General features: G+C 34.6%; 1 protein-coding gene across 4 annotated transcripts in view; it reads left to right on the top strand.

Moving 5' to 3' along the window:
• Positions 1-10,742, top strand: part of LOC106875188 (protein CFAP20DC) — a 40,873-nt gene that overhangs the window by 7,795 nt on the left and 22,336 nt on the right. For 3 of the 4 annotated variants that reach the window (XM_052966914.1, XM_014923226.2, XM_014923228.2), the window contains exons 3-9: positions 278-364; positions 1,970-2,063; positions 3,456-3,528; positions 4,642-4,756; positions 4,933-5,089; positions 6,807-6,889; positions 9,368-9,491. In XM_052966914.1, coding sequence (XP_052822874.1) covers positions 278-364; positions 1,970-2,063; positions 3,456-3,528; positions 4,642-4,756; positions 4,933-5,089; positions 6,807-6,889; positions 9,368-9,491 — 733 coding nt within the window. The remainder of the gene's footprint in view (positions 1-277; positions 365-1,969; positions 2,064-3,455; positions 3,529-4,641; positions 4,757-4,932; positions 5,090-6,806; positions 6,890-9,367; positions 9,492-10,742) is intronic. The other variant, XM_014923227.2, reaches the window with a different exon arrangement.

Below are 10,742 nucleotides of genomic sequence, written 5' to 3'. Positions count from 1 at the left end.
TATATATATATATATTTGTATGTGTGTGTTAATGTCTTCTTGTCTTGATACCTCATGGTAGTTGTAATTGTGACAGTTTCAAAGTAGTTGTAATTTCCATCATACAAGCAGTGTCCTTTGTTTCCAATCTTCTGTGAAAACTTGTCTGGCCATGTGGAAATATTATCTCCCATGAAAACATGTGAGGACCTCTGTGACTTAGCTACAGAATTCTCTGTAGACAAATAAAGACTGACTTGATGATATATGATATTTCTTAATAACATTTATTTTCTAGGGTGGCTCTTTCTTTGAAATATTCTCTTCACAAGGCAAAGATGCTACAGCAAACTGGAAACTTGTGGGGGGTTCTGGGATCAGGAAGGTGAGTAGTTTTCATCTCCACATTTGTTGTTGTTTGCTGTTGTTTAGCTCAGATCAACTCTGACAGAACAGGGACTTAGGATCAGAGATGTTCCCGTCTTGATCATCCCATCTGTTCTTCAGTATTGCATATCTAGTATTACATTGTCAGATGTGTCCCTCTTTTTTCAGAAGGCAGAAAAGAAGGAAAATTTGACTGATATTTATAGCAAATTGAGTGACCATATAGAAAGTCCTTTGGTGGCTTATCATCTTTCACATTTTATGTCACCTGTATCATTTTATTTATAACTATGAATATATTCATATAACTTTATTAAAAATTATGTAACACACTATAGTTCATACAAATCAAAGAAATTATTTCTTGCTTTACTCTAAATCAATTTTGAGGTTGAACTCATTAGAGAGAATATGTGGAGAGGGCATGATTGTGATTTCAGCCTTTCAACCTTATTGAATCTCATCAGCTTAAGTGCTATGAGAATCAAATATGTTCTCTTAGTTTGGCTATTTAAATACAAATCAATATCTACAATACATCAGTTTATGATGTAGATAAGAGAACATGCATGCTTTTAACTGCACCAAAGCTAAAGAGATCTAACTAGGTTGAAATGAGAATTCTTAAGTTTATAGATGTTCTCTATGTTCTCTCTTGGAGTATAAAATCCTAAATTATTTTAGAATTAATCTAGAAATATTTTCTTTATAAAGAATATTATTTACAGTTAAAGCTCATTCAATTTCAAGATATCCATTTTTATTTTATTTATTGTTTTTCCATTCCTAATTCGTAAATTCATTTAACCATTCTGTGATTATATCTGTAATGAAAGGCACCATCTTTTGTTTCAATTTCTTTTGGAAAAAAAAAGGAAAGATTTTAATAAAATAACTGTCATTATCGATCTTGTGTTTGCAATATAAGATATTCTTCCATAAAATTTATAATAATCATGATAATGCTGACAACCTTCTTATTGTATAGTGTGCTCAGATGTACTACAACTTGTTGAAAATGGATAAAAGATAAAAGACAGCAGACATATATGCCATATACATTGTTGGCACTCCGTCGCTTACGATGTCGAGGGTTCCAGTTGATCCGATCAACAGAACAGCATGCTCATGAAATTAACGTGCAAGTGGCTGAGCACTCCACAGACACGTGTACCCTTAACGTAGTTCTCAGGGATATTCAGCGTGACACAGTGTGACAAGGCTGACCCTTTGAATTACAGGCACAACAGAAACAGGAAGTAAGAGTGAGAGAAAGTTGTGGTGAAAGAGTACAGCAGGGTTTGCTACTTATCCCCTGCTGGAGCCTCGTGGAGCTTTAGGTGTTTTCGCTCAATAAACACTCACAACGCCCGGTCTGGGAATCGAAACCGCGATCCTATGACCTCGAGTCCGCTGTCCTAACCACTGGGCCATTGCGCCTCCACACCATATACGTACACAAAATAAAACAAAAAGGAGTGAGGACAAAGGTTTGTAGATAATTTTTATTATGAAACCAAAAATTGTCTACGGTAAATTGCTACTAAATGGATTAAAATATATTAAAATTTTGTTTCATAAGAATCATTATGCTTATTTCTAGATTTATGAAAAAGAAGTCAAAGGGTATATTTATAATCTGGAAGGAAGCACAAGTACAACAAAAATGATATTACCAAAAGATTCTCGCCAGTCATGTAAGTGTGAACTTTATATACAATTATTAAAATTTTTTTTTGTAGAACTTAGTTGTAACAGATTAATTTATTTTCATTCAATATATGTTCCTTGTAGTATTGTTTACTTCACTTTAAATCAATTTTAAGGTTAAGCTCATGAGAAATCACATGCAGTGAGAGCTAACATCTGAATGATTGTGATTTTACCCTTTCAACCTAATTGGGTTCCATCAAATTAAGTTCTATGAGAACCAAATATGTTCTCTTAGTCTGGCTATTTATATACAAATCAATATCTAAAATATATCAGTTTATGATGTAGATAAAAGAACATGCATAATTCTAATTGCACTGAAGTTAAAGAGATTTAACTAGGTCGAAATCAGAATTTATATCTGTATGTTCTCTCCTGGAGTATAAACTACAAAATTGTTTTTGAGCAAGTCTAGAAATATTGAATAATTTCATTGTGGAATACTGCTTATCAAAAATATATATTTTATTCATAGAATTGTGTGTGTGTTACTCACTTATATGAGTTAGATTTCTAAGATATTTGTATTGATTTTTTTTTTGAAATTATAGACTGGAATTATTTAAGTTTCACTAATTTTGCTTGAAAGTAAATCAGTCAAATAGATTCTTTAAGATTTTCCATTATAGCAGATAAATATCTACCATTTACAAAACAAAAATTTCACTGGAGCAAACAATAGTGTGGAATAAGATGCAGATGTGTATCTACAAGAGATTACTAAAGAAGAAGTATGTATGAGACAAGGAGTACTTATCCTAAGGAAATGAAATGTGAGGTCAGGTATTTGAGACACTCTGAACAAGTGGGGAAATGAAAACAGAAAATGACAAGATTTTCAAGAATGGCTAATGAGATGTTGAAAGTATTAGTGTGAGCTGATGTCATACTAATCACATTAAGTACTTAATGTGATGTACCATTTATCATAAATTCAAACTGATGAAGGAAAAAGTACATCTTATCTCTTTTCTTGACAGCATCAGTGAGGTAATTAGTAATGAGAGACTCAAGATAGAGGCTGTACTTATTGAGCTTTTGATACAAAAATATTTTTTTAAATTGTGTTAATGTGCATTTATATGCATGTATGTGTATGTGTGTGTGTGAGACACAAAGAGAGAGAGAGAAAGAGAGAGAGTAAAAAACTTTACAATTGTTTTACTTGCAAGCAATGAAAATACAAATCATTTAATCATTTGTAACTTTAACTAATTAATCTAAGTAGAAAATAATTAGTAATCATGCAGCTGCATCTAGCTACATTAACTATTCATGGAGTAATGATTTGAATACCTATCAAACCTAAGCCAATTTGAAGAAAAACAAGCATTGTAGTGATTTTTAACAAATTAAATTATATTTTTTATTTTCAGTGGTTTTGATCCAGCACTTTTTAATATTCCAGTTATTCTTGGGAAGAGGCCAAGACTTCTCTCTTGAACTTGGGTAAGACTCAGTATATTTGTACCCAGTATATTTGTACCCAAACTGCCATTCCAATCCTTCTGCTTGTTAGGTGAAGGATTAGGGTTGGGACGCCTGTTGAAGTAGGCAAATACTTTATGAAGTCCCATGAGTGGAAATCTAATGTGTTAAATGACTAAACTGAATAGTCATGAGTAACAACTTCACAGCAACTTTTGTGTTGTAATTTAGCTCGGTTAGACCTATGATCTAAGGTATTCTAGTAATGACCGTTCCATTATTTTATTTAGAACATTGTACCAGTGTCACTTTTTAAGACAAGGTATGATCTTGGGGGTGAATGCCTGTGGCCTTGTGGTTAGGATGTTGTACTTATGATTGAAAGATCATTACTGTTGACATGTTTAACCATCTAGCATTCAAAGTACTCTGTAAAATGTAATGTTTATTTATTATCTCTGCCTTAGCGAAGGCAGAGGTATTGTTTTCAGTCGCGCTTGTTTGATTGTTTATTTGTCTGTGGACAAGATATTTCAAGAACTGCTGGATGGATTTGGATGAAACTTTCAGGGATGTTTGGCCTTGTGACTGGCACGAACTGATTAGATTTTGGGATTGATCCGGTACCAGACAAGGATTCTGGATTATTTTTCCTGTTTTTTTACTTAATTTTTGAGAGCAGTCAGGTTCATTTTTAGTATTCTTGTTTGTGAGAGCAGTTGAGTTTATTTCAGATATTCTCATTTTATAAATCATCTCGGCTAATCGTTGAGAGGATGTTGGTGTTGCTTTGGCAGAAGTTTGCACTCTCTGAGTGCTCTTGTTCATATTGTTTTGAATTAATCATACATTATCTCATAGCTTCGAAATTTTGTTGATGCGATTGTTTATTTTTAGAATAACATTGTAAAATAAGTGTGAGAGGTCAGATCTGGCCAGTTTGAATATTTAGGCCAGATATGGTCTAATTAAATGCTAAAAGGTTAATATAAAATATATTGGTAAGCTAATTCAATAAATTATGTGGTAAAAAAACAAAAAAAACAATACAATTTTAGCCTGTGGCTAATATTTTAAAAAATTATCGTGGCTGTTGTTTAATATGTAAATTTTATTCAATGTTTAATTTTCCAGTTTAATTGACCTTGGGAATAACAAGCGAAGAATATTGCTGTCAACTGCACAAAGAGAGATCCAATGTACCCCACTTCATGCCAAAGTGCCTTTGTTGAAAATCAAGAGAGGTGTGGTAAGTAGAAATCATTTGATTTAAACTTCAAGTTTTATTCTACGTATTACAATCTCTGTCTTGCGATATCTCATTCAGTATCAATGAGGTAATCTCAGATTAAGTGTTTCCTGATTTTCTTGTGGCAATAATTATTTTAAAAACATTACAATAATTTATTTGTTGTTTTGTTTCAGTGGATTAACCTCTGTGTTGATTTAGTCTCCGCAGTAAATGATCTTTGGAAAAATCAGACATTTAAAGCTGTTGACATCATCACTGTGTCTGCCTCATGTCGTCTTCGACGCATTTTTACCATGAAGTTACCACCCTATGAGACGCCAGATGAGAATGGTTAGTTTTCCTCTGTTTTTATTAATGTGTCCTCTTATTCTATGTGTGGCATGATCAAAATAAATAACCAAGATTCATAATCATATTCACATGATCATTTAATATTGATCTGGTTGTAGACATTTTGGCACAGCCATTTTGGCACAGCCATTTTGGCATAGCCATTTTGGCACTATGTATTTGGCATTGCTGATTCGATGCTGACTTATTTGACATCAGACGTTTTAATATTTCTCTCATTCTTCTCTCCTAATCTCTACCTCTTTTTCTACATATGTGGGCATATTTCTCTTTATACAAAAAGAGGGAAAGTGTTTGTGTCAATCTCACTCAATAAATTCTACTCTCTTTCTCTCTCTCTCTCTGCATGCACGTGTGTGTTTGTTTGCTTCCCTCCAGTGCCAAAAAGTACTGTCACCAAAACAGGCTGAATGTCCAGTCTGCTGTGCAAATCATCAGTGTCCAAACAGCTGCATCCATCTATCTCCTTCTGTGATATTAAATGGGTAGAACTGAATTTCATTTCAGTTGAAAAATTTGTGCTAGATTATGTTTTAATTTTATGGCAAATTTATTGGCAAATTTTTAAATATTCCATGACCTGTAAAAATAATTAGATATAATAGAACATTAAATATGATACAACATTAGCTCTGTAGGATTTGTGTTTTAGCTTTTGTTTATTAGTGAGGTTACACAGGGTTAAAAAATAAATTATTATAGCTGACTACTTCAGTGATTAATGACAACGGTCCTATCTTCATGGTTGGTGATTTCAATGGGCATGTTGGGTACCATCCTGGTGGCTTCGATGGTGTGCATGGAAGCTATGATTTGGTGTCCAAAATGAGGATAGAACGAAGCTATTGGAGTTTTGTGATGCAAATGACCTAAGATCTACAACACTGACTTCAGGAAACCAGCCAGTCACTTGATCACCTGTCACTCTGGTGACTGCACAAGCCACAATCCAGATTGACTATGTTCTCACCAGAAAGCAGGATAAACAGTTGCTCATAAATGCAAAGACACTCGTACTCCTTAACATAGGTTAGTCATTAGTGACTTCATACTTTTGGCTAGAAAGACGCCCAGAAGCATACCAGTCTGGAAAAAGAAGATATGGAAGCTTAAGGATCTTTTGAACAGTCAGAGATTTAGAGACATCCTAATTAAAGCATAGGGAAATAGAGACATTTAATATAGAGGACAATGAAAAGTTCCTACTATAGGACACCTTACTGAGAGCCACAGACCAAATTTGTGGCTGGTGCAAAGTCCCACCCTGACCTAGCGTGACATAGTGGTGAAACAGTGAAGTAATAGAGCCAAGAAATAGGCCTGGAAGGTCTGGACAACTGGTGGATAGAAAAGAAGGTAAGCAATTGGTATATTTAGCTAGAGGGGGAGCATAAAGGGAGAAGTTTGCCAATGTTCTGCTGTGTGAAGACCAGAGGTATGAGGTTTCTGGATTTTAAGATACATCTGCCAGATCAGTGGTGTGTTAAAACTAACATTTTTCTGGCAGGTTACAAGATAAGGTTTAATTAAAACATTGACTATTTTTCTTTCATATATGTATATTTGTGTTTGTGTGTGTATGTATGAATATTTGTGCATGTGTGTGTGTGTGTGTGTGTGTGTGTATGTATATATATATATATATATATATATATATATATATATATATTTAAAACCCTTATATTTATTTTCATAGAAGATGTTGGCAATTGTCAGCTGGAATTTGACTATATCCCAAAACAATGTCAGTTTGTCAATGATGTACAGACTTCTACTCAAGTAAGATTGGTTTTTTTAATAATCTTTCCCTTCACTATGTTTTACTTTTTATTTCTAGATTTCTTTATCAACTCATCAACATCATCATTTAACGTTTATTGTCCATGCTGGCATGGGTTGGACGGTTTGACCAGGGCTGGCAAGTTGGAACGCTGCACCAAACTCCAGTCTGATTTGGCATTGTTTCTATGGCTGGATGCCCTTGCTAATGCCAACCACTCTGAGAGTGTAATGGGTGCTTTTATGTGCCACCAGCAGGGATGTCATTTGTGTGTACCAGTATCTGCCATGACTGCAATTTTACTTGGCTTGATGGATCTTCTTATAATGCCAAAGGTCTCAGTCATTCACCATTGCCTCTGTGAGGCCCAACACTCAAAGGGTGCTTTTCACCTGCTACCAGCATTGGCCACCTTGCTTCCTTGAGGCCCAACGCTTGAAAGGTGCTTTTTACATGCTACCGGCATGGGGGCCAGTTATGTGACACCAGCATTGGCCACAACTATGATTTCACTTGGCTTGATGGATCTTCTCAAGCACAGCATATCGCCAAAAGTCTTGGTCACTAATCATCGCCTCTGTGAGGCCCAAAATACGAATTATTGATCTTAATTAATTTATAGAGTGATGTGGCTTTAGCCTAAGTGAAATGGGGTCATTGTAAGCTTGGATGTCAGATAGACTTATGTAATTTATTTTTACATAAAAGTTTGATTTATGCAAACCTCAGACTCATTTTTATGTTTCATCTTGGTTTCTTATATTTGGTGATTCATATAATTTAGACAGTCTTAGCATTTGTTTAAACTCCATTTTTCATTCTTGCATAGGTTGGACAACTATAATATTTGAGGAATTTAGCTACATCTGGATGTGTGTAGGTTCATTTTTGATAACATGCTCATGTATTATAAAAAAAAAAACAAATAAAAAGAAATTACATGTATAATACATAACTTAAAAGCAGCGCTGCTGATGTGCCAACACACATGAGCTTGAAACATGGCTGCCCTCATGCACTTCTCCTGAGGAATTCCAGAAGGAGTTTCATGAGACCACTGCAGAGACACTTCTGGAAAAAAAAAATTTCAGTAACCATTAGAAAACCGATTATAGCAGTGACTCAATCAATTCCTAGCGATATCTGAAGAAGGCATTTTTATATTCCGAAATATTATTATATCAGACTATGGATAATTAAATTATAACAGTTATTATAGTCCACTCTGCATTGTTGTGCCATTCAAGACACGTTATATTTGAGGAATTGTTTTACAACCAGACACCCTTTCTAATATCAACTCTTACCTGTTTTTCAAGTAAGCTGTTGTTTATTCCTTTATGGCATAGAGTGCCTGAATGATTTATTGATAACACCACAACACCACACTTTCATACAAGTGATTGAAGATGTAAGCAAACAGACAAACACATATATGCATGCATATACATACATATGACAGTCTACTGAATCCACTCATGATGTTAAATATAATTGTGGAGTACTTACAAGTGTGGTAGAACACTTAATCTTTGGTCTGGATTTCTGCTCTGGCTTTCACTGCTGCTTGCAGCCATCTTATCACACAAATATTTGCCTCTATTTTTATAAAAGACATGAACATCACAACTTCATTTTCTCATACTCATTTTAAATCTGAGACCTTGTCTCAATGTTTGGCGTCTTGGAAGACAGTAGTTAACAGAAAGACATGGGGATTGCAATTTAAGGATGAAACATAATATGGCTGAGAACTTAAAAATTTGGTGGAATGATTTTCAGTCAAATTATGAAGGAACTAGGAAGACCAAATGAGAGAAGTAGGAAAAAAACAGAAATGCATTGTGTATTTATGAATCAAGGACTAAAGATTTTTATTTACTTGATACTGGCATGTAAAAAGCATCCTTCAAACTTTGGGTCTCACAGAAGCTGTGACAAATGACCGAGATCTTTGGCAATATACTGTGCTTGAGAAGATCTGCCAAGCCAAGTGAAATCATAGTCAAAACCAATGCTGGTGTTTTGTAATTGGCACCTGTGCTGGTGGCACAAAAAGCACCCACTACACTCTTGGAGTGGTTGGCATTAGGAAAAGCATCCAGCTGTAGAAACCATGCCAAATCAGATTGGAGCCTGGTGCAGCTTACCAGTTTTCGTTCAAATTGTCCAATCCATGCCAGCATGGAAAATGGACATTAAATGATGATGACGATGATGATGATGATTGATAGATGTATGGAAAAAAAACAGACTGTTGTAGTAAATAAAATTGCTTTTTATTTTTTCTTGTTTTGCATCTTTTATTTTATTTTTTTTAATCTCATACTTTACCTGTTAATAACTTTTGTGATTGACTTCTCTTGAAAATTAATTTTTATGAAAATGAAGTAAATAAATTAATAGAAATTAAAGGAATTGCATTCTTACATGATTTTGTTTATCAAATTACATTATCAACATATTTTTCGCTCCAGATTATCAACATCAGAAAAATACAGCATGAAGAAAAGTTAAATAATATGGAAAATGGAAATATTTCATGGGAAGCATCAGGCAACAGAAATGAGTTTCAGCATTCATCTTCTATGTCAGATACAGGTGATCTACTTCTGTCTTAGAATTACTGCCCAGGTATTTCTTCTTAGTGTCCAGCTGTAGAAACCACGCCAAAGTAGTCATTGGTGCATGACTCTTCACACTTTTTCAAACCATCTAATCCACAGCAGCATGAAAGCTAGGCATTGAATGGTGATAATGATGATGATGTGTCGGCATGGCTGTATAGCTAAGCAGTTTGATTCACAACCACATGGTTCTAGGTTCAATACCACTGCATGATACATTGGACAAATATTCTTTTACTATAGCTTCAGGCTTACCACTGTTTTATGAGTGAAATTTAAGGCAGAAACTGTGTGGAATCCTTTTGTATGAATGAGTGCATATGTGTGAATTGTACTGTCATACCAATTATTGTGCATTCATATCCAACAACTGCATTCACATCTGATCATTGTGTTTTAACAAAAGTATCTATTTTCCTTTGTTAAACTCATTCAGCATCAATATCTTTACAAAATGTGAGCACTTTGGTGGTGGAGGGTTGTGTGACATTGAAAGTGTTGAGCAGTTGTCTAGATTAACCCTTTGTTTCGATTAATTTTGAAATTTATGAAGAATTTAGGTTGACTTTGCCCTTCATTTTTTCAGGGTCAGTAAAATAAGTATCACTTGAGTTGATATAATTGACTTACCCTCTCCCTTGAAATTGCGGGCCTTGTGCCAAAATTTGAAACCATTTTTAAACTGGTGCTCAGAGCATAAATTAACATGAAATTTTGATGGAAGGTTTTAATTTAGATCACAAGAAATTGGTATCATAGAACCAATAGTGTCTCAGATAGGTTGGTATAAAACAGGTTAAAATACTGTTTGATTGAAGAATACATAATACATCATCTGTTTTTTCATTGTTCTTATTGTCTCAGGTGGCGAGCTGGCAGAATCGTTAGCAAGCCAGGTGAAATGCTTAGCGGTATTTCGTCTGTCTTTACATTCTGAGTTCAAATTCCGCCGAGGTTGACATTGCCTTTCATCTTTTCAGGGTCGATAAATTAAGTACCAGTTACGCACTGGGGTCGATGTAATCGACTTAATCCATTTGTCTGTCCTTGTTTGTTCCCTCTTTGTTTAGCCCCTTGTGGGCAATAAAGAAATAAGAAACGTTTGCATGCCAGGCAAAATGCTTAGCGGCATTTTGTCTGTCTTTACGTTCTGAGTTCAAATTCTGCCAAGGTCGACTTTGCCTTTCATCCTTTCGGGGTCGATAAATTAAGTATCAATTGCATA

Source organism: Octopus bimaculoides, chromosome 4 (genome assembly GCF_001194135.2).
Source record: "Octopus bimaculoides isolate UCB-OBI-ISO-001 chromosome 4, ASM119413v2, whole genome shotgun sequence".
NCBI classification, from domain to species: Eukaryota; Metazoa; Mollusca; class Cephalopoda; order Octopoda; family Octopodidae; genus Octopus; species Octopus bimaculoides.
This window is presented reverse-complemented; position numbering and strand designations above follow the sequence as displayed.